Genomic DNA, 25,210 nt, shown 5'->3' on the forward strand with positions numbered 1-25,210 from the left:
AAAAGACACATGACAAAAAGCTCTACATCACTAATCATCAGGGAGATGCAAATCAAAACTACAATGAGGTACCATCTCACAACACAGAGACTGACACACATCACAAAGAATATGAACTATCAGTGCTGGTGGGGATGAGGAGAAAAAGGATCTCTCATTCACTGCTGGTTGGAATGCCATCTAGTCCAGCCTTTATGGAAAACAATATAGAGATTCCTCAAAAAACTGGAAATTGAACTCCCTATGATCCAGTTATTCTATTCCACTCCTAGGGATATACCCTAAGAACACAAAAATACAAATAAAAAATACAAAAATATAATACAAAAATCCCTTCCTCACACCTATATTCATGGCAGCACTATTTACAATAGCCAGATTCTGGAAACAACTAAGATGCCCTTCAACAGATGAATGGCTAAAGAAACTGTGGTACATATACACAATGGAATATTATGCAGCTGTCAGGAAAAATGAAGTCATGAAATTTTCTTATACATGGATGTACATGGAATATATTATGCTGCGTGAAATAAGTCAAAGGGAGAGAGATAGATACAGAATAGTCTCACTTATTTATGGGTTTTAAGAAAAATTAAAGATATTACTGTAATAAGGCCCAGAGGCAATAGAGTTAAGGGCTGGAAGGACCGTAAGGACCAGCTCACAATTTGAAGCTCACCACTTAAAGTGGTGAACCCTGTTAGGGAAATAACTACACTAACCACTAGAATGACAGTGTTAAAGAATGACAGAAGTAGAATGCCTGTTGTGAATACAGGTAGGGGTGGGGGAGGGGAGCATTGGTGGTGGGAATGTTGCACTAGTGAAAGAGGGGATATTCTGTCTATGACTGAAACCCAACTACAAACATGCTTGTATTCATGGTGCTTAAATATTTATATATTTAAAAAAGAAAGCTCATTGATAAATAGTTTGTTTTCTGCTTTCTTTTGCCAGGCTGGGGGTTTGCGGTGGTCACAATGCCAGGCTCAGAAGTTACTCCTAGAGGCGCATGCGGGGTGAAAAAAAAAAAAGTTACTCCTGGCTCTGCACTCAAGAATCACTCTTTTTGCTCATGGGACCATTTGTGATACAGGATCAAACCTGGGTTGATGGCATTGCAAAGCAAACAGCTTCTACACTGTAATAGTAAAGAATCCAGTCCTAGTCGTTGGTACATGGACTTTGAATCTGACTACCTCCATATGTACTGCTCGTGATGTTGGTACTAAGTACAGATTCTAGTATCAAAAAACGTTTGAGTTGGTTATCTTATTATAAGCTATATAACTATAGTCAATATACTTAATGCTTTCATGCCTGTTTTTCATCCATTCAAAAAAGGAGTAACACTTCACAAAGTTATTGGGGGAAAGAATCAATGAGAGAACACAAATGAGGACAGAACACTATATCCTTTTAGAGTATGTTTTCACTGTCATGTAAAATATACCAGTTCTTACCTGGTGTGTGATACTTTAACTACAAGGGTAATATCTGTTTGGGAAATAAATGACTCAAGAGCATTTAGTCTGGTTTCTGCAGGCTTGTTAGGGAAAATGTCATAAGAATACAGTATTACATATTCACACATTTTAAATGGTTAGTAAATAGATAATTCTTTTAGTAATATAATTTGCATTAAAATTATGCATTAAAACACTTATATGTATATAAACTTTTCACATTTACCAAAGTAAAAAAAGCATGACAAAAATATATGGTCAGAAGATTTTCCTCTTAATAACTATAAAGAAGACTGAAATGAACAGGTGTTTCTTTTTCCACTTATCTATTCAAAATCATGTTACTGTTTTCAGAAACATGAATGGAAAAGAAATTTAGTGTGATAAACCCTTCTATATAGAATGTTTTTCTATCCCAACAAAGCACATCCTTGGCATGCATAAAAACAGGGCCCAGTGTTCAGTGCCCTTGCACTACAAAGACATTTTTTTTAAATCTTAACAGTGATAATCCATTGGTAGTATGTATTATGTATGAGGGCCAGAGAAATAGCACAGCAGTAGGGCATTTGTCTTGCATGCAGCAGTTTCAGGATGGACGGTAGTTCGAATCCCAGCATCCCATATGGTCCCGAGCCTGCCAGGGGCAATTTCTGAGCACAGAGCCAGGAGTGACCCCTAAGCGCTGCTGGGTGTGATTCAAACAAACAAACAAACAAAAAATACAGGACTGTTAATGCCTAATTTAAGTTAAGTTATGTTTTACTTTCTCAGTGTATGATTTCTCTGAACATTATAATTTTCATGAGTAGCTTTTTACATTTTATGATTATTTATTGGTACATTATTCCTTAAGTCCCACTTTATTTTTAATAATCATTTTTCCAAGTAAAGCATGATAGTAGAGTGGATAGGGTATTTGCCTTGCATAGCCAACCTGGTTCAATCCCTGGCATCACATACTGCCCCCTTAGAACTGCTTAGATAATTCTTGAGTGTAGAACTAGAAGTAACTCTTGAGCACTGCCAAGAGTGACACCCTCCAAAAAAATTGTTTACTAATTTGACTATTAGTTTTGACTATATGTCTCCTTCATTGTTATACTTAAATATATAATTTAACTATACATAGAAACTTTTACAACTTAAACTTGGAAATATAGTTTGGCAGAAGATTCATTCTGTTTTTTTTACAATTGCTCATCTATTTGGATTTAATTCTGAGTTATTTTTAACAATGAGTTATTTTTAACTCATATTCCTTTTATTTTACCTTTTTTCCTCCTTTCCATTTCTATTCTTGAACAGTTCTTTTCGTTAGGCTTAAAATACAAAATCTTCTTTTTTACTGCAACTTTTTTTTAATATCTTTATTTAAACACCTTGATTACAAACATGATTGTGGTTGTGTTTCAGTCATGTAAAGGACACCCCCTTTACCAGTGCAACATTCCCATCACCAATGTCCCAAAAATCTTCTTAATTTAGTTAATAACCTAAAATTTGTAAACATGCTCATCAATTTTTAAACATTTACAATTTTCTAACCAATAGATACTTCTGGGCTATTTTAAATGAAGCCAAACCACTAATGTTACCTTAATACAGTCCAAAGTCAAAGGAATTATACTATTAAAAAGTTTAATCAGGGAAAAATATGTTATTTTTCACAACACAACTGGCTGTGCTCAGGGAACCATACACAATGCTAGAGATTGAACTAAGTAAGGTTCGCTTCAAGCAAGCTAAGTACCCTACCTGCTGTACTATTTCTCCAACCCATGTACTATATTTCTTGAATGTATTAAGAAAATGATAGATCGAAGATTCTAATCTATAATAACCAGTTTCTGAAGGATGGTTTTCATTTTAAATCTGATAAACCAGAGATTATTAATTCATAAGGGTTAGTACAGACAGAAAGACACGCCCTTAGACATGATAGCATTGCAAAGCTAATATTATTTTCTCCTTATCAGTCACTACAGTGGTGTCACCTTTTCCACAATCATTCTTAGAGCTGTCCCTTCAGCTTACTCAGTGGTCTTCCAGGCCCTCTTCAGGTATTTCATTTTAAAATTCTTTAACAACATGAAGACAGAGTTTATCGTTTGGTGCAGTAATTTCTTCTTGCAGATACGCATTTGATTTCCTGAAACACTCTGGTATCTCATACCATCCTGTTCGTAAGAGTTCTAGACTTTAAAATCTGGGGTTGGTAGAAACCAAGTGGGAAAAGGAAATTCACCAAAGGATGAAATTATAGACTTGCCATACTTCAGTAATGATCCAAGTATAGCTGAACCTCCAATTACTACTCAGAAGAGACATAGTAATGAAGATGTCTCTTACAGTGCTGAGAATCAAACCAGGACCTCACCGCCTTCTCCTTTCCTTTATCATGAAATATGATACATGTGTATGTGGCTAACCCAGGTTGTATCTCCCATACTACTTATGATTCCCCTTCATTACAGTCAGGAGTGATCCCCAAGTGCACAGCCAAGGTATGCTCCAGAATAAAAAAACAGCAGAGAGAGAGAGTACTTACCAAAAGTAAGCAGTAACAGGGTGGCCCAAAATTATAGTCTTAATTATGGTATTTTTTAATATAGTTAATTATTCCCTACTATATGGCTCCTGTAATTCAAAAAAAATCTATCCTGGGCCAGAGCAGTGGCACAGACAGTAGGGCATTTGCCTTGCACACGCTAACCTAGGACAGACCATGGTTCAATCCCCCGGCATCCCGTATGTTCCCCCAAGCCAGGGGCAATTTCTGAGCTCATAGCCAGGAGAAACCCCTGAGTGTCACCGAGTGTGGCCAAAAACCACAAACAAACAAAATCTATCCCAAGCACACAGGACCACCTAAAAACTAAAAGAAAATTGGGGCCAGAGCAGTGGCACGTGCTAGCCTAGGACGAACCACAGTTTGATTCCCCTGCGTCCCATATGGTTCCCCAAGCCAGGATCGATTTCTGAACACACAGCCAGGAGTAACCCCTGATCATCACGGGGTGTGGCCCAAAACCAAACAAACAAACAAACAAAAGAAAACTAAAAGAAAACTAAGCTGCAACTCTGAAACTGATTAGTTCCTCCCCATGTGTCAAAATAGTGAAAGGAGCCAATTTATGCTAGGCTTATCCATTTTAAAGAGACTTTCTTTCTACAAGGTTAAAAAATCCTATCTTGGGCCCGGAGAGAGAGCACAGAGGTGTTTGCCCTGCAAGCAGCCGATCCAGGACCAAAGGTGGTTGGTTCGAATCCTGATGTCCCATATGGTCCCCCGTGCCTGCCAGGAGCTATTTCTGAGCTGACAGCCAGGAGTAAATCCTGAGCAACGCTGGGTGTGGCCCAAAAAAAAAAAAATCCTATCTTACGGGGCTAGAGCGAGTACAGAAGGTAAAGAGCTGAGTTAACTAGCACCCTGCAGCCCACTCCCACTGCCATCCCGAGTCCACTAAAGTGATCCCTGAGTGCAGAGCCAAGAGTAAGCCCATAGTACTGCCAGGTGTGGCCCTATACTGAAAAAAAAAAAAACGTTTAAAGAAAAAAAATAAATCCTAACTTAGTGATTCTTTTCTGATCCTTTTAGCAATATTCAACTCCAGTTATAGCCAAAACTCCTGCAAGCAGATGGGGCAACAACCAGGTATGTTATGCTAAAAATGACATGTTACTTGATATCTGAGTTTTACAAAGTACCTAAAGGTTTTCTTCTGGAACATATCCCTCTATAATCTGCATACCTGGTTTATCCCAACCTGTGTGTCAGATCCACCCTGGCTCTCTGAACTAGTAAACCTTGCTACAAAAATCAATACAGTGCTATCAATATGTAAGCTCATTTTTAAGTCTACTGATACTCATATTTTGACAAAAGGGCAAGGTTTACAGGCCCACAAACCTCATCAGTAAAAAGATTTGTTCTTTGCAAAATGAAAATATTCTTAGACTCTAAATAATATGGTCATTAACCAAGGACTCTGGAAGAGCATGTAGAGCAGAAAAATAAGTGTGATGGCACTAGCATTTTGGTAGTGGGTAGGTGAAAGATATACATATTGAGGTGCAAAGCTATATATAGTTCCCAGATTTATGTAGTATTGTAAATAAATGGCAAATCAATAAAACTTAAATTTAAAAAAGACTACTTACTCTTGTAAAGCCTAAGATAAATGTTCCTTTGAAATAATTCTATGTGGAGAGACATAATCAAGTGTTCAGAATCTTCTCAATGGTTACAAGAAAAATGTTACATTCAATGAAAACAGGAAAAAAAGGGTTTATTCTATATTTGGTAGAATTACTGATTAGTGGAGAATTGTTCCTAAAAGGCAATGATAGCAGTCGGAGTGATAGCACAGTGGTAGTAGGGTGTTTGTTTGCCTTGCATGTGACCAACCAAAAACAGGACCAGGTTCAATCAAGTATGCCCCCCCCCCCAAAAAAAAGCAATGATAGATCATCATATTGAAACTTTATGGACTATCCTAAAAAGAATACTGTCCCTCATAGCTGAAGATTACACCAACATAGGGATGTGAAATTTCCAACTATATTCTCACTGAGGGAAGGACATTCTGAGATGCAGGAAAGCATTCCTACTATAATGCCCAAGGAGTAAGTCATTAAACACTTGGAAATGTCACTCAGTTACTCAAGATGTGTCATCCTACATAGAGGCCCACAATGAGACCAAATACTAACTTAGCTTCTGTTTTAAAACTTCTCATGCCCAGAGAGATAGTGTGGCAGAGATAGTGCCAGAGAGATAGCATGGCATTAAGGCATTTGCCTTGCATGCAGAAGGTCGGTGGTTCGAATCCCAGCACCCCATATGGCCCTCCGAGCCTGCCAGGAGCGATTTCTGAGCATAGAGCCAGGAGTAACCCCTGGGTGCTGCCAGGTGTGACCCAAAAAAAAAAAAAAAAAACAGAAAACAAAAAAAAAAAAAACTTCTCATGCCCCAACAATCACAGGTACAAATTGGTAGGGAGGAGGGGAACACATAAGGGATCCAGGCCTGAGGACCCATACCAGCCTATGTCTTGATGATTCTGCTATCTTTTGGGGGCCTACAATAGACTGTGCTCCTGGCTGTGCTCTGGCAGACCCGGGTACCACAAAAGGTACAAGGTATCAAACCTGAGTCAGTCACATACAAAGCAAGTATGCTCCCTGCTGTACTATCATTCTAGTCACTATCAATATTAAATCAGGCTCTTCTTGACTGTTAAACAGAAACAATTCCATTATGAAGCCATCAGGAGAAATTAAGTCATGAAATTTCCCTATTCATAGATGTACCTAGAATCTATTATGCTGACTGAAATAAGTCAGAGGGAGAGAGATAGACACAGAACAGTCTCACTCATCTATGGATTTTAAGAAAAATAAAAGACATTATTTTAATAATGCCAGCGACAATAGAGATGAGGGCTGGAAGGACTGGCTCATGATTTGAAGCACGCCACAGAGTGTTGAGTACAGTTAGAGAAATAACTATACTGACAACTTTGATGACAATGTCAATGAGAGAAGTAGAATGCCTGTCTCGAATATAGGCAGGGGGAGAGAGATTGGGGGTATTAGTGATGGGAATGTTGCAGTGGTGAAGGGGGATGTTCTTTACATGCCTGAAATCCAACTATAATCATGTCTGTAATCAAGGTGTTTAAAGATATTATTAAAAAAAATGTTGGAACTGGGGCCGGGCGGTGGCGCTGGAGGTAAGGTGCCTGCCTTGCCTGCGCTAGCCTAGGACGGACCGCGGTTCGATCCCCCGGCGTCCCATATGGTCCCCATATGTTGCCAGGAGCAACTTCTGAGCGCATAGCCAGGAGTAACCCCTGAGCGTCACAGGGTGTGGCCCAAAAAAAAAACCAAAAAAAAAAAAAATAAAATGTTGGAACTAATAAACCATCAAATTGCAAAAAAAAAGAAATCATATTGTTATTTATAAAAATAAACTTCTTCTTAAAAAATAATTGAGGCCTAATTCCAGCACAATCGACCTTGATGAAACAGAAGTACATATAATTTTTGTTCCTATCACTGACTACATAGCCAGAAATCGTATTGCTAAGGCTGCCTAATAGAACTTCACTTGTGAAATAACCTCCAGTATATAATGGTGCTACTTAATATGTACCAAATACTAAATACTTACTACTCATAATCTTTTAACAGTTTGTTATTACTCTATTTTAACTTGTTGTACATAAACTGGCCAATAGTCTATCCCGTAAAACTGCTTCCAAGCCTCCAAAATGAAATTTCAAGAGCTTCAAGAGTAATATTTAGGTGAAACTTCCTTTCTGGTCAGTAGATCCAGTAGATGCCAAATAAGGTATTAACAGTTGTGGAATAGGGGTTTCTTAGAAGTTTACAAGTTTATCATCTTCTCAGTGATTTGAGGTGCTAATTCTTAGAAAGACATGCCCTCCTCTTTTTTCATCTATCATCCACTTACCCATTCAAATTAAATGCATCAATGAAGGACTCAACTTATTTGCCTTATATTTATTGTGCCTGAAGCAAATTCAACTTGTCTTTCACTTCACCAGAATGCCATCCCATGTACTACACACCTTCACTCAATAAATATGGTTTTTGGGTCACACGCGGCAGCACTCAGGGTTTACTCCTGGCTCTACGCTCAGAAATTGCTCCTGGCAGGGTCAAGGGACCATATGGGATGCCAGAATTTGAACCATCGTCCTTCTGCATGCAGGGCAAATGCCTTAACTCCATGCTATCTCTCCAACCCCAATATATCATCTTTTATACCTTCTTCTCTTTAGTCCCCTATTAACCTGTGTCTATTTGTACCACAAATATTCTGTTAGTTTAGTGCACTAAAGGAAATCTTTTAACACCTTACAACAAGCCAAAATTTAATGACCAGCACCAGGTTTTTAAGATAAGGTACAAGTGTGTTTGTTCATAAGAACAACTATGATCGATTTTTAAGGGCACTTCAAAGTTAAAAATTATCATCACTAGGGTTTTTTTCCAAGTCTGTTTTGTTTTGTCCATATAAACACATCCCAACTATTTCATACTCTTATCAGCCCTAGAAAATACTAGGCCACAGTACCAGTCCAGTGATCCCAGCAAATAACTAAAAGCTCCGGATTTCATTATGATGTAGTGTCTGAAGGACTATTTGTATAAAGTCCTTCCACCTTCAGAATGACTTACAGCTAGTTTATTCTAAGCCATTTCCAAGGAACTGCAAACCATTAATAAATAGAAGAGGATGGGGCCGGAGTGGTGGCTAACGCTAACCTAGGGCAGACCTTGGTTCAATCCCCCGGCACCTTATATGATACTCCAAGCCAGGAGTAACCCCTGAGCATCACTCGGTGTGGCCCAAAAAGCAAAAAAAAAAGGAGGTAACCAGCACCTAGAATAAATCTACAACTACCAGAAAACGTTTTTTTAGTAAGCTGGATACTATGCTTTAAAGGAATATCTCAAGGCAAGTTATTTTTAATTTTGGACAATCATCTATGATATAATGCTGGCTTACTGTGCTAGTTACCGTAGAAACTGATACCTTAAACATCTTCTCTGTGATGTTCTCTTAAGGAGCCTTGAAGAAATCCCTAAATCCAGTCTCAGATTCCTGCAGCACTGATCATTTCCTCCCTTCACCATCATCACCTTCAACAAATGCAACAGAACAAATCTGAATAAGGTATTTACAAACTTTTAATGTTTAGTAACAAGTTAAAAAAAGAACAAAAGCTACTTGAAAATAAATATATTAAAACTTTCTATATCATGTAAGAAAATTATGTATGTAGATATCAAAATTCAACTTTTTTAAATTGCTCTTTAAGGGGCCAGAGATTACAGGGATCAAATCATTTGCCCTGCAGATATAATATATATTCCCCCTGCACCAGAATAAGCCCTGAGCACCAGAGTTTGACTCAAAAAGCAAAAATAAAAGTGGTTAATTATTCACATATTCTTTAAACCTATGACCTAAAGTTATAAAAGTCTAAATAATCTGACTATAACCTATTATTATTAAAGTTTAAATAATTTGAATTGAGGTACTTAAAAGATTTTTCAAACAATTTAAATTTGATACATTACTAGCTTACTAAATATTTGAGTAAACATTTTTTCAGTACTCTGAAAAGAACTGATTATCTTTTTAAAATTATTTTCTGTGAAACTGCAGTGGTTATTTTTTACTTTAATAAAAGAAATTAATGGGGCGAGAGTACAGAGTATAGCAGCAGGTAGGGCATTTGCATTGCACAGGGCTGAACCAGGTTCAATCGCTAGCATCCCATAGTCTACTGAGCCCGCCGGGAGTAATTTCTGAGCACAATCAGGAGTAACGCCTAATACCACCGGGTGCGGCCCAAAAACCAAAAAAAAATTTTTTTAATTAAAAAAATCGAATCAAATACTCAGGGCTGGAAAAATAGCACAACAGGGAGGCCGTTTGCACATGGCCAGATCCGGGTTCTCCAACATCCCATATGATTCCCCGAGCCTGCCAGGATTAATTTCTGAGTGAAGAGCCTGAGCACTGCAGTGTGTGGCACAAAACCAAAAAAAATCAATTCTGGGGCCGGAGAGATAGCACGGAGGTAAGGTGTTTGCCTTTCATGCAGAAGGTCATCGGTTCGAATCCCGGCGTCCCATGTGGTCCCCCGTGCCTGCCAGGAGCAATTTCTGAGCATGGAGCCAGGAGTAACCCCTGAGCACTGCCGAGTGTGACCCAAAAACCACAACAACAAAAATCAAATTCTACAAAATGAGACTTTGAGAACCTAGCGCCATCTACTGACTGAAATACAATGTTACAAAGCATAACTTTAGGACCATTCAAGTAGGGAATCAGCGTGTTTTTGGGTTTTGTTTTATTTTTTTCGTTTTCGGTGCTCAGGGGTTACTCCTGCCTCTGCGCTCAGAAATCGCTCCTGGTAGCCACGGGGGACCGTATGGGATGCCGGCATTCGAACCACCACCGTCTGTCCTGGATCGGCTGCATGCAAGGCAAGCGCCCTACCGCTGTGCTCTCTCTCCAGACTCTGGGAATCAAGGTTTTAAGAACTAAAAATATACTGTTTAAAAAATCATCACCTAAGACACTGGTTTTCAAAGGGTTTAATAAAGTAATTTTTAGACAAGAGACTCAAACATACAATAACAAAGTAGTGCTTTCCTATAAGATTGAGGTAGGGACCTCCAAACCTTAGGCTCTCTAATCTGCCCTGCAGAGGCCCTCCAGTAAAAAGCCTAGAGGTAGTTTGGGCAAAAACATCATGGTTTAGGAGGCATAAATGAGAATGAATAATATCAGCCAAGTTGTTTCTTATCCCTCTTTGCCCTTGAGACTTTTGAGACGCTGAATGCACAAGGATAATAGCCAAATAACAGAGAATTGATGAAGGGTAGACTCCTGAAAAGGCTACAGACTTCATTTCATGGGGACATTACTTATGTGCTCGTTTAAAGCAACACTTTAAAAAACAGTCACTTTCCTAAAAATGCAAAATAGTAACAATACATTTGCTTTTTTCACCACAACTCATTAAGATCTGACTGAGTCTCTAGGTCCTATGGGCTTTCAACAACCAGGTCTTGGACTGGTCCAGTCTAGGAAACAAGAGACCGGTTTCAGGTCCCAGCCTCCTCCCTTCAAAAGGGCACGGATGTCCATAGAAACGAGACAAGAAAGAGAGTTCTCCCAGACCTCGCTCTGTAGCCGACACTCCCAACCTGCACAGCAGCTTGTCAGCGAGGTTTGGGGTGACAGGCTGGAGTAAAGTCCCAAAGACTCGCAAACATTCCATGGACACGTGAAGTACAGTACCTAGCCAGGGAGCATCCACTGGACTCTCCCAATTCAGCTTCCACGGCGCGTGCCTTTGGACAAAGCCGTTCGTTTGCCGGACACAGTTGGACACAGCATCCAGGGCCTTGTAGATCTGGAAGTTATCGTAGTGGTCTGCTACCTGCTGGGGCAAAGTGGCCACTGCCCTCACCAGGGCATAATCCTCGGCCTGAGCGCGCACTAACGGCCCCGCCAGCCCCGGCTCCCTGGGAAAGCAGTCGGTGCAGAAGACCGGGTAGGTTCCAGAAGGGTTGATTCTGGGAGCAGTGCATCGGTTCAGGAGGCCGCCCAGGGCGTCGGCCAGCTCGGAGTCTAGCAGTTTAACCACCTTCTCCTCGTAGTAATCGCAGTCCCAGGTGGGAACCCCTTGACGCAGGAGGAAGTAGCGAAAGCCGTCGACGGTGTAGCGGTCGAGGCAGGCGCCGGGGTCCACCACGTTGCCCAGGCTTTTGGACATCTTCTGGCCGCTGACGGTCCAGTGGGAGTGCACGCAGATGCGGCGGGGCGGGCTCAGGCCGGCCCCGAGGAGCAGCGCAGGCCAGTAGATGCTGTGGAACTTGAGGATGTCCTTGCCGATGACGTGCACGGCGCTGGGCCACCAGGCCTCGAACTGGGCGTCGGGGTAGCCGATGACCGTCAGGTAGTTGACCAGGGCGTCCAGCCACACGTAGATGGTCTGCGAGTCGTCGCCGGGCACCGGGATGCCCCAGGGCAGGTGGCTCCTCCGCCGGGACACGGACAGGTCGGGCAGCTCCTCCTCCAGCCACTTGAGGACCAGCTGGTAGAAGGGCTCGGGGGTGACGGCCCGCGGGTGAGCCCGCAGCCAGCGGCGCAGCGGCTCCCGGAACTCGGAGAGGCGGAAGATGTAGTTCTCCTCCCGGCTCCAGGCGACCGGGTGGCCGCTCTCCAGCGACACGGGGCGCGGGGCCCCCGACGCGCCGGGCAGCCGGGCGACCTTGGCCTCGGGCACGAAGCACTCGTCGGACGCGCAGTACCAGCCCTCGTAGACGCCCTTGCGGAGCAGCCCGCGCGCCTGCAGCCGCCGCCAGAAGTGCCGCACGGCCGCCCGGTGGCGCGGCTCCGTGGTGCGCACGAAGTCGGTGGTGGCGACGTGCGCCTGGCCGAAGAGCCGGCGGAACTGGGCCGAGACGCGGTCGCACAGCTCGGCCGGGCCCAGGCCCGCCGCCGCCGCCGCCTGCTGGATCTTGAGGCCGTGCTCGTCCGTGCCGGTGGAGAAGCGCGTGGCGGCGCGGGGCGCGAGGAGGCGCCGGTGGCGGCACAGGGCGTCCGCCAGCACCGCTGAGTACAGGTGGCCGATGTGGGGGGCCGCGTTCACGTAGAAAATGGGCGTCGTGAAGAAGGCGCGCGCGGCGCCCGCCTCGTCCCCAGCGCCGAGAAGCCGCGAACCGTAGCGGCGCGCGCCGGACGCCTCGAGGGCCGGGCCGGGCAGGGGCAGGGGCAGGGGCAGGGGCAGCGCCCCGGCGGCGCATCCGAGCGGCCGCCAGGCCGACAACCGTAACATGCTGTTCGGGCGCCCAGTCGCCGCCAGCCTCCTGAGGGCGCGCGCCGCCTCCGGAACGAGGGAAGGGCGCATGCGCGGCCGGCTCGCTCGCTCCGCCGCTTCCTGTCGGAGAACCAATGAGGTCCCACGCGGCCCGCGAGGCCCCGCCCCTAGCCCCTCCTTCTTTGCGTCCTCCCACCGCCCGCCTAGAATTTGGCCGCTTTGACTCCGTCTGGGAAGCGCGCAGGTTTGAACCGCTGTAGCTGAGAGGCTCCGAGAGACCCGCACGGCGGCGGCGAGTCGGGCGCTTGTGCCTTGCAAGTGGCTGACCCAGTTCTAGACCGACCTGGCAGACATGATCCCTGAGCCCAGAACCAGGAGTGAATAAATAAGTGGGTGTGTTCCCAAAAACCTCAGAAAAAAGGAGAGTAGAAAAGAGCCCTAAAAGAGGTTCTCCAGGCACGTCCGTTTTTACCTTATACTTACATGCTATGTGCTCTTGCTTTGGTGCGGAATTTTATATTTATAGATGGTTTTCCCCCTTGAATTAAGCTACTTGTATATGAGAGTATTATGTTTGGGAATTTCTCATATGAGGCCATGGCAGGACTCAAAGCATGCCTCTGTATATCCAGATCAAAATGCAGATTAGAAACACCTTTGGATTTTATCCGCTTGGCTCGCGGACACTCTGAATCTGAAAAGGGTTGGAAGGATAAAAGAAGAAATTCAAAGGAAAGGCAAGGGAATTTAAACAATTTAAATTTAAAATTTAAATTCAAAAGCTTACCATGATAGGCTCCAACTAATAATGAACCCTCACACCTTCAGGCCTGTGCTTGCTCCAACTTGGCCTGGTGTAGTTGATCCTATAATTAAGAAATGCGATTTCTCTTCTTTTTGTGTCACACTCAATCCTCAAGTATTACTCCTGTCTCTCCATCAGAAATCACTCTTAGCAGGCTCGGGATCATATGGGATGCTGGGAATCAAGCCCGGGAACTGGTGGACCACGTTCGATCCTAACAAATCTATTTTCTTAAAAACCTTCACTCTGGAGTCTGAGTTGAGTACAACAGACAAGTCACTTGTTTTCCGTGCTGCCAATTTGGGTGGAAGTCAATCCATGAGCCACATATGATCCCAGAGCACTGCCACGAGTAATCCCTGATCCCAGTGGGAGAGTTGGCAAAACACACACACACACACACACACACACACACTTTTTGTTCTTGTTGAATCGACAAAAATGGTAGATTTGCAATGTACCAAGTGTTCGTTGGAGATCATTAAGAGCTAGGGAGGCAGAATGTTTGTTAGTCACTGCAAATAAGAAAAAGAAAATCTTCCAGGGCTTGAGTGATCCCCCAGCATCCCTTATGGTTCCCCAAGCTTGCCACTGCTGAGTGTGTCCCCAAAAAAAAATTTGTTTAAATCTTTACATTTATTTTCTCCTTTTATTTCTTTATTTCTTTTTTTATTTTCTAGATCAATGTGGGTATTTGTTTTTGAGTTTGCCTTTAACTTTAATTTTTTCAAGAGCAGGCCTCATCTGCCCAGAATTAGAGTAACCCTTAATATGTGCTTCATGATACACTTTCCTCTTTGGTCTGTAACTTGCTGTCTATGTTGCTTTTCACTAAATTACCTACTCACTAATTAAACGGGGTGAAAACCCAGTTTTGTGCCCAAAACCCAGTTTCAGAATTTAGAAATGATTTTATAAGTAGAATGTGAATGCTGAAGAGCAGCACTAGCCACTCCACAGACCTTGTTAGAAATGCAAATTCTTATAGCTGGAGTGAGTAAGACTCTGTCTGGCTTTGCAGGAGGCAAGCCCAGGTTCAATTCCCCCTAAAAATCCCTTAATGTACCCAGAGCACCAGCAGGAGTGATCACTGCGCATCATAAGGTATGACACACACACAAAAAAATAATCGGCCAAAGCGTTAGCACAGTGGTAGGGTGTTTGCCTTGTACTCAGCCAACCTGGGTTCGATTTCTTGCATCTTATATGGTGCCCCAAGCCTGGCCAGGAGCGATTTCTGAGGGCAGAGCCAGGAGTAACCCCTGAGTGCTGCCAGGTATGACCAAAAACAAAAAAAAAATCACAGAAACAAACAAGAAAGGCACTTTTATAAGCTATATGTTCCCCTCATTAGCCAAATCAGATACCTTGTGGATAGGGCTGAGCAATCACAATTTTAAATGAGTGCATCCTGAAGGTTCTGATGACAATGAAATTGAGAACTACAGATCACACACTCCTTTTCTTCCTTTCTTCCAGAAGTTCTTTAGAATTTGTCTCATTTGCTTACTACATCTAAGCAACATATTTAATGTAGCTTGATGAGAAATAGTCTTTTAAGAAAGAAAAGAAATTTTGAGGGGGCCAGAGTGATAGCAGAGCAGGTAAGGCATTTGCCTTTCACACGGCTGACCCAGGACCAACCCAAGTTCAATTCATGGCATCCTGTATGATCTCCTGGACATGCCGGGAGCAATTGATTTCTGAGCTCAGAGTCATGCGTAACCCCTGAACGTCGCCAGTTGTGGCCCAAAAAACAAAATATAAAAAAGGCAAAACAAACAAAAAATAGAGAGAGAGGGGCCAGAGTGATAGTCCAGCAGGTAGGGCATTTGCCTTGCACGTGACCCTCTAGGGTTCAATCCCCAGCATCCTATATGGTCCCCAATGCCTGCCAGGAGTGATTCCTGAGGGCAGAACCAGGAGTAACTCCTGAGCACTAGCAGTGTGACCCAGACACCAAAAAAAAAAAAAAAAATACAGTGTACCTAGCCTTTTTTGACTTTCTTAAATGTTTCATTAAAATATACTAATTTTTGCCCATTAATTCATTTTAACCACTATACAATAATTTAAAAATGGTGACAAATGGCAAATCAAATTTTATTTCTGTGATAATATATTAAGTGAATTAAATTATAGGAGGAAGAGGGGCCGGAGTGGTGGCGCAAGTGGTAGGGCACTTGCCGTACGTGCTAACCTAGGACCGACTGTGGTTCGATCCCCGAGCATCCCATATGGTCCCCCAAGCCAGGAGCAATTTCTGAGTGCATTGTCAGGAGTAACCCCTGAGAGTCACCGGGTGTGCCCCCCGCCAAAAAAAAGAAAAAAAGTAAAAAGATAGCGTGGTAATAATATCCAAAGACAATAGCTATGAGGGTTAGGAAGACCAGTCCATGGTAGGAAGCTTGCTACAAAAAGTGGGGAGTGAAGTTAGGACAGAAAAGAGACCACTGTGTCAGTGATCTTTGGAAATGATGATTCTGGACAAGAAACTAGGAGCTGAAAGGAGCTAAAGATAAGCATGATACCCCTTCAGTAACAATATTGCAAACCACAGTTTCTAAAATGAAAGAAATAAAGAGAAGAAATGTCTGCAATAAACATGGTGAGGGGTGTAGGAGACAGAGGGAAACTGAGGACATTGGTGGCAGGAAATCTCTACAGTGAAGGGATGAATGTTTGAACATGGAAAAATGCTCATCATATCATTGAGGAAATCCAATCAATAAAACAATGAAATATCATTTTATACCAGCAAGGATGGCACTCATAAAAAATACTGGACAGGCCGGAAAGATAGCATGGAGGTAGTGCATTAGCCTTGCATGCAGAAGGATGGTGTTTTGAATCACAGCATCCCATATGGTCCCATGTGGCCCCTAGGAGTGATTTCTGAGCAGAGTCAAGAATAACACCTGGGGCCGGTGAGATGGCGCTAGAGGTAAGGTGTCTGCCTTGCAAGCGCTAGCCAAGGAAGGACCGTGGTTCGATCCCCCGGCATCCCATATGGTCCCCCCAAGCCAGGGGCAATTTCTGAGCACGTAGCCAGGAGTAACCCCTGAGCGTCAAACGGGTGTGGCCTGAAAAACCAAAAAAAAAAAATAAAAGAATAACACCTAAGTGCTGCCAGGTGTGACCCCCCCAAAAAAAAATAATAAAAAAGACTGGAAACAAGAGCCAGAGAAAAAGCACAGTGGCATGCAGCCAATCCAAGTTCAATCCCAGTATCCCATTATGGTCCCCCATGTCAGGAATGGTTTCTGAGTGCAGAACTAGGAGTAAACCCTGAGTGCTTCAAAGTGTGTCCAAGAATATAAATAAATAAATAAATAAATAAATAAATAAATAAATAAATAAATAAATACAACAGCAGCATACAAAAAAAACAAACAAAAACCTGGGAGCAATTTGTATTGGCTGGGATGTGGTGAGACAGGAACTCACCCACTGCTAGTGAGAATGCTGCCTGGTCCAACCCCTATGGAAAACAACATGGAGGATTCTCAATAACCTCAAAATTGAGCTATACCATATAACCCAGCAACCCCACTTTTGGGTATCTATCCCCAAGACAGCAAAACACTCATCCAAAAGAATGTATGCACATCACTATTCATTGCAGCACTCGGTACAAAAGCTAAGTTGGAATCAACCAACAACAACCAAGTGTATCATGAAGATGTCGTGTGTGTGTGTGTGTGTGTGTGTGTGTGTGTGTGTGTGTATATATACATATATATATATGTATATATACACACACACACAGTGGGATACTGCATAGCTGTGAGGAATGATGCAGTCATGCAATTTGCTGCAACATGGACGGAACTGGAAGATACTATGTTAAATGAAGTATGCCAGAAGAAGAAGGATATGGGCCCAGTGAGATAGCACAGCGGCGTTTGCCTTGCAAGCAGCCGATCCAGGACCTAAGGTGGTTGGTTCAAATCCTGGTGTCCCATATGGTCCCCCGTGCCTGCCAGGAGCTATTTCTGAGCAGACAGCCAGGAGTAACCCCTGAGCACCGCCGGGTGTGGCCCAAAAAAAAAAAAAAAAAGAAGGATAAATACAGAATGATATCACTTATATGTGGTATTTAGAATAACTGCATGAAGAAATACAATAGTTTAAGTGGGAGTTGTCTCAAACACCCTTGGCCCCAGAGTATATCAAAGAGAAGGAAAGAAACTGAATGAAGGGGAAGAAACACAAATATGAAAGGATGGGGGCCAGGGGCCGAGTTATCACAGGTGCATTGGTGGTGTTTAAAAACATGACAGAAGTAAATATCTAAGACAAAGTCAACAACAAGGAAATCAAAAAACCCAACCTTGTAGCAATCAAAACTTCAAATAGGCCTGTTAAATTGGCAGTCTGGGGGATAGGGGGTGGTGCCATGGAATATACTCTGGGAACATTAATGGAGGAGATCAACACTGGTGGTAGGATTGGCCCTGATACATTGTATGTCTGAAGCCCACATATAAAGAACTTTGTAAATTACAATGATTGCAAATTTTAAAAAGAAAACTAAAAAAAATGTTTTAATTTTAAACTAGGAAATATATGAAGCCCTTAGTTAAAACCCTCCACCCAATTAATGCCTCTGCACCATCAGCATGTGAGGGCCAAGTATTGCTCAGAGTGACCATGAGCCTCCAAACTGCCTTGCAGTTGATCCCTTTTATATGTTTTTATATACGTTTTCCACATAGAAATGAAATTGATCAACACTTTTCTTTTAATATGGAACTCTTCACGAATTTGCATGTCATCCTTGAGCAGGGGCCATGCTAATCTTCTCTGTATCGTTCCAATTTTAGTATATGTGCTGCCGAAGCCAGCACGATCAACACTTCTTAAGCATGCTTCTTTGCAGTGAAATGCCTGTTTATGTTATATTGATGTATATTATATATTTAATTTTATATTTGTATTATCTGTCTGTTTTTCTGCTAACTTGTCATTTATAATATTTATAGTAGTTTCTTATACAGTATTCTATTGGTCTATTTTTTTTGCAAATATCATATTTGTATCTTCTTTTCCATCAAAGATATTTAGTATTCTGATTATCTCTGATGAATGAACATAAATGCGAAAAGCGTCAAGAAATCTTAGCAGGGGCTGGAGAGATAGCATGGAGGTAAGGCATTTGCCTTTCATGCAGGAGGTCATTGGTTCGAATCCCAGCACCCGATATGGTCCCCTGTGCCTGCCAGGAGCAATTTCTGAGCCTGGAGCCAGAAATAACCCCTGAGCACTGCCGGGTGTGACCCAAAAATCACAAAAAAAAAAGAAAAAAAAAAAAAGAAATCTTAGCAAACTAAATTCAATAGTACATTGTGAACAAAAAAGAATTTATTCCAAAATACAAGTATAGTTCAAGATAGGCAAATCATTAATGTAAAATAACCACACAAATCAAAAAAAGGTAGTGGATGTTGGTCAGTCTTAGAAAGTATGCTCACTAAATATTTTTTATTGTCATTGGTATATATTAGGTATATTAAGCTAATTAAAAACGGAAAACAAGGGGCTCGAGAGATACCATGGAGGTAGGCGTTTGCCTTTCATGCAGAAGGTCATTGGTTCGAATCCTGGCATCCCATATGTTCTCCTGAGCCTTCCAGGAGTAACCCATGAGTGCTGCCAGGTGTGACCCAAAAACCAAGAAAGGAAGGAAGGAAGGAAGGAAGGAAGGAAGGAAGGAAGGAAGGAAGGAAGGAAGGAAGGAAGGAAGGAAGGAAGGAAGGAAGGAAGGAAGGAAGGAAGAAGGGAGGGAGGGAGGGAGGGAGGGAGGGAGGAGGAAGGAAGGAAGGAAGGAAGGAAGGAAGGAAGGAAGGAAGGAAGGAAGGAAGGAAGGAAGGAAGGAAGGAAGGAAGGAAGGAAGGAAGGAAAACAAGCTGGGGCTGGCATGATAGTGCAGCCGCAGGGCATTTTCCTTGTATGCGGCTGACCCAAGACAAGGAAGGAAGGAGGGAAGGAAGGAGGGAGGGAGGAAAGAAGGAAGGGAAGGAAGGAAGGAAGGAAGGAGGAAGGAAGGAAGGAGGAAGGAAGGAAGGAAGGAAGGAAGGAAGGAAGGAAGGAAGGAAGGAGGGAGGGAGGGAGGGAAGGAGGGAGGGAGGGAGGAGGGAGGGAGGGAGGGAGGGAGGGAGGAAGGGAGGAAGGAAGGAAGGAAGGAAGGAAGGAAGGAAGGAAGGAAGGAAGGAAGGAAGGAAGGAAGGAAGGAAGGAAGGAAGGAAGGAAGGAAGAAGGAAAACAAGCTGGGGCTGGCATGATAGTGCAGCCGCAGGGCATTTGCCTTGTATGCAGCTGACCCAAGACGAAGGAAGGAAGGAAGGAAGTGAGGGAGGGAGGGAGGGAGGAAGGAAGGAAGGAAGGAAGGAAGGAAGGAAGGAAGGAAGGAAGGAAGGAAGGAAGGAAGGAAGGAAAACAAGCTGGGGCTGGCATGATAGCGCAGCCGCAGGGCATTTGCCTTGTATTTGGCTGACCCAAGACGGTCCTGGGTTCTATCCCTAGCATCCCATATAGTCCCCCAAGCCAAGAGCGATTTCTAAGCACATAGCCAGAAGTAACCCATGAACATCATCGGATGTGACCCCACCCCCCAAAAAAAAGGAAAACAAGCTATTCTGTTATAGAGTGGCTGGAGGATCCAGAACTCTACCTGTTCTACTTTCAGTTATAATAAAAACCCCATCTCAGTCCAAGAGATATTACAGTGGGTTAAAGCATATGGAAAACCGTGTTTAAATTCCCAGAACTACCTATGATCTTCCAAAGAATGCTGCCTAGACTGATCCTTGAGTGGAGTCAGGTGTAAGCCCTGAGGGCTCACAGATATGGCCCAAAGAGTGAAATAAATAATAATAAAAGTCCCATCTCTTCTCCAAAGCTGGCATCTCTATAGAACCAAAGGGCTCTGCTGGAAGCCAGGGATTACTCCTGGAACTATTTAGTGATAACCCCTGAAGGTGCTTGGGAACTGTATGGGGTGCCGGGAATCAAACCTGGGTTGAACACGTGCAAGCCAAACATCCTACTTGCTGTGCTATCTCTCTAGCCCAAATCAATAAGTTTTTGATTGATTGGGGCCACATCCGGTGACCATCAGGAATTACTATTGACTCTATGCTCAGAAACAACTCCGGATAGGCTGGGGGCTGGGATCATATGGGATGCCGGATCGAACCCAGTTGGCCACGTGCAATGCAAACGCTGTGCTATACCATGTTCAGGCCCTATAAATAAATTTTTAAATAAGAATAATACCGAGAAATTACAGGCATTATACAATTAAGTCATAATTATTTTTTTTATCATTTAACACTAGGAAGCCAAACGATGGAACAAAATAATCAAAATGTCAATCTTAGTTTATGTACAATTGAGTGTGTTTGGCATTTGGCAATTCCTGTCATTGGAGAATATTTTTTGGTGTGTTTCTGTAAATTAGCAATTATTTGAGAATTTTTGATATATCGTAAAAGTACATTTAAATGATACATTGCATTGTTAAAATTCAATGTTGGTTTTCTTGTTTGCGAATTCTGGAAAGCATAAACTGGCGCCTTTTCATCTTTTTCTTTATCAACAGTGTCATATATATATGTGTATGTACATATACAGATGTATATGTGTATATATATATATAGAGAGAGAGAGAGTAAGCATTTCCTAAAATCTTGGTTGTTGAATTTCGTGAAGTAGGGACATAGATTTGCAATCACTTGTTGTGTAAAAACTTCTCTGTAGGAGTTGAATAATTCATAATTATCTTTTAGTAACGTTAGTATTTTAATGAGTTCAGGTGATCCAAATGTGAGTGGTACTTATGAGAACACTATCCTACCAATTATGGATAGTGCATTTTTCAAGTTCATTCATTTATTCAAGGCCCAAAGGAACCCTCAGAATGTGTTTTCCCCCACAGGAACATTAACATGTAATTAAAAAATCAGGAAAATTTTCAGGTATCAAGCCCCAAGGATCTTCAAAAAATAAAACATATAAGACAGGGCAAACATTAGGATTAAATAAAATGTATTGATGAAAGTCAAAATAAGAACAGAAACATTTTAATATGTTTAAAGGTATTAATGATATGAAGGCCAGGAATCTGACTCAGTGGTCAAGTGTACTCATTGCATATATGAGACCTGGGTTCAAGCATCATAGTAAACTAAAAGGAAAAAAGACACCAAAATATTATTGTAAGTGGGACAAAATGGCTCCCACTAAAAAGTGGGTTCACTGGGTGTCTCACAAATTATGTTGTAAGCCACTTGACTCCTGATTTTCTCATCAAGTGTTGCAAATAACTGGTGAAATGAAGAGCAAAGAAGAGAGCCTCAAGAGAAGAGCACTTCAACTTTCTGCTCAATCCTCCTGATACCCAAAGAAATGCCTGGCTGGGCCTGAGCGATAAGACAGCAATAGGGCATTTACCTTGCATGCAGCCGACCCAGGTTCAATCCCTGGTATCCCATAGGGTCCCCTAAGTCTGCCAGGAGTGATTTCTGAGTGCAGAGCCAGGAGTGCCATTGAGTGTGGCCCAAATACCCCCTCCCCCAGAAGAAAATAAATGCCTGGGTTAGGTTAGGTTAGGTTAGGGCAGGGCAGGGCAGGGCAGAGCAGGGCAGGGCTAGTAAAGTCTGCTAAAGGTACCTACCTTGTTCACTTGCTGAGATTTCAAGCCCTACAAGGGAGCTGCTGAACTTCACTTGAAGTCCACTTGATCTGCACAGCACATCGGAACTGATCCCTACCACCAGCATTCAGCAGAATTATCAGGAAACTGCAGTCAGCTTGAGCAAGGACTTTTTGCTCTTAACAGGAAAATGAAAGTCAGCTCTAACTCTTGCCCAGATTTTTAAGGACTATCATATTTCAGAAAATAATTTCCAGAGGTGATGAATAGTAAAATAAACTAGGTTTTTGGTTTGGTTTGGTTTGGTTTGTTTTTTGGGTCACACCCAGCAGCACTCAGGGGTTACTCATGGCTCTACGCTTAGAAGTCGCTCCTGGCAGGCATGGGGGACCATATGGGGTGCCGGGATTTGAACCACCAACCTTCTACATGCAAGGCAAATGTCTTACCTCCATGCTATCTCTTCAGCCCCTAAAATAGTTTTATTTATAAAAAAAAATAAGGTTGAAAAGATAGTAGAGAAAGTAAGGCACTTGCCTTGCACAACTCCTAAGAACAGAGCCAAGAGTAAATATAATATTTACCTAGCACTACTGGGTAAGAAACAAAAAAAAAAAGGGCCCAGAGAGATAGCACAGCAGCGTTTGCCTTGCATGCAGCTGATCCAGGACCAAAGGTGGTTGGTTCGAATCCCGGTGTCCCATATGGTCCCCCCGTGCCTGCCAGGAGCTATTTCTGAGCAGACAGCCAGGAGTAACCCCTGAGCATCGCAGGGTGTGGCCCAAAAATAAAAAAAAAATCAAAGAAACAAAAAAAAGTGAGGGAATGAGAGAGAGTATGTGTACATAGGACTAATTTTGACATAAGCAGCAGAGAATGTGCCTAGAATTTCTTTCTCCTGTAGTGCTGTGGCTTACAGTACAGTTCATGCCATCACTCCAATACTATATTCATCACCAGAGTTTCAGCCTTCCTCTACCAGTCCCAAGGACCTGTCCCATCCACCCACCAGTTAAGTTCAGTTCTGTAGAGAAAGAGAAACACTCCAGTTCTGATGCCATTGGTCTTTTGTTGCTCCCTTACTTTTATCTTTATATCCTGCATATAAGAGAGCTTGCTCTGTATCTGTCCCTTTACTTCTAACTGACTTCACTTAGCATGAAACCCTCTAGTTCCACATAGAGGTAAATTGCATGGTTTCATCTTTTCTTACAGCTGAATAGTATTCTATTGAATATATATATATATATATATATCAGTTTCTTTATCCAGTCAACTATTGTTTTTAGATGACTGTGAAGAATCTGTTTCCAGATTCTAGCTATTGTGAATAGTACTATAATGGACATAGGAGTGCAGATGTCTTTTCTGCAATGGTGTTTTTAGAGGGATTTTTTGTTTGTTTTATTTTGAGGGATGCTATACTCAGCACTCAGTAGTGCACAGGGGCTACTCCTAGTTCTGTGCTGAGGGATTGCTACAGGTGAGTTCAGGGGACCATATAGAGTGCCTGAGATCCAGCCCAGGACCAGCTATATCCAAGGCAAGTGCCTTAAACCCTTATTATCTCTGCGGTTCCTGCATTGTGCTTTTGGGAGCCCCTAGGATTTAATCCTATTAGCAATATTGCTGGGTCATATAGAAGCTCTCACTGTTTGCAGATGACATGATACTATAATTAGAAAACCCTAAAGACTCTACCAAAAATAGCTTCTAGAAACAATAGATTCATATAGCGAAGTGGCAGGCTACAAAATTAACACACAAAAATCAATGGCCTTTTATACACAAATAATGACAGAGAAGAAATGGACATAAAAAAAAAAAAAACCAATCCCGGAGATAGCATGGAGGTAAAGCATTTGCCTTTCAAGCAGAAGGACAGAATCCCTGCATCCCTTATGGTCCCCCATGCCTACCAGGGGTGATTTCTGAGCACAAAGCCAGGAGTAACCCCTGAGCGCTGCTGGGTGTGATCCAAAAAACAAACAAACAAAAATCCCATTCACATTAGTGCCTCACAAACTCAAATATCTTGGAGTCAACTTAACTATAGACATGAAGCACGTATACAAAGAAAACTACAAAACCCTGGGGCCTGGAGAGATAGCACAGCGGCGTTTGCCTTGCAAGCAGCTGATCCAGGACCAAAGGTGGTTGGTTCAAATCCCGGTGTCCCATATGGTCCCCCGTGCCTGCCAGGAGCTATTTCTGAGCAGACAGCCAGGAGTAACCCCTGAGCATTGCCAGGTGTGGCCCAAAAAAAAAAAAGAAAAGGAAAGAAAAAAAAACTACAAAACCCTGCTTCAAAAAATAAAAGAGGACAAACAGAAATGAAGACATATACCCTGCTCATGGATTGGCAGGATTAACGTAATTAAAATGGCAATATTCCCCAAGGCATTGTACAGTTTTAATTCAATCCCTCTAAAGATACCCATGCATTCTTCAAAGAAGTGGATCAAACACTCCTGAAATTCATCTGTAACAATAAACCTGCGAATAGCTAGAGCAATCTTTGGAAAGAGGCATCACTTTCCCCAATTTTAAACTGTATTACAAAGCTATAGTCATTAAAACAGCATGGTAATGGAATAAAGACAGACCCTCAAATCAGTGGAATAAACTAGAGTACTCAGAGAATGCTCCCCAGATATACAATCAATTAATCTTTGATAAAGGAGCAAGAAATGCAAAATGAAGCAAAGAAAGCCTCTTCAACAAGTGATGTTGGGACAACTAGTCAGCCACTTGCAAAAAAGAGAACTCAGACTTCTAGTTAACACCCTGCACAAAGGTCAAATGAAAATGGATTAAAGACCTTTATATCAGACCTGAAACCATAAGGTATATAGAACAACACATAGGTAAAACACTCCAAGACATTGAAACTAAAGGCATC

The 25,210-nt window shown here is 42.5% G+C and overlaps 2 protein-coding genes and 1 non-coding gene across 3 annotated transcripts in view; 1 reads left to right on the top strand and 2 right to left on the bottom strand.

The window, feature by feature from the left end:
* Nucleotides 1–25,210, top strand: part of SF3B1 (splicing factor 3b subunit 1) — a 350,612-nt gene that overhangs the window by 106,985 nt on the left and 218,417 nt on the right. The gene's annotated exons all lie outside the window — the stretch shown is intronic.
* MARS2 (methionyl-tRNA synthetase 2, mitochondrial) lies at nucleotides 10,599–12,937 on the bottom strand. Its single transcript, XM_049772924.1, has one exon. The coding sequence runs from the start codon at nucleotides 12,935–12,937 to the stop codon at nucleotides 11,060–11,062; it is 1,878 nt and encodes a 625-aa protein (XP_049628881.1). The 3' UTR covers nucleotides 10,599–11,059.
* LOC126010558 (U6 spliceosomal RNA) lies at nucleotides 18,396–18,502 on the bottom strand. Its single transcript, XR_007496581.1, has one exon. It is a non-coding gene; the product is annotated as a U6 spliceosomal RNA (small nuclear RNA).

This window comes from Suncus etruscus, chromosome 5, assembly GCF_024139225.1.
Source record: "Suncus etruscus isolate mSunEtr1 chromosome 5, mSunEtr1.pri.cur, whole genome shotgun sequence".
Classification (NCBI taxonomy): Eukaryota; Metazoa; Chordata; class Mammalia; order Eulipotyphla; family Soricidae; genus Suncus; species Suncus etruscus.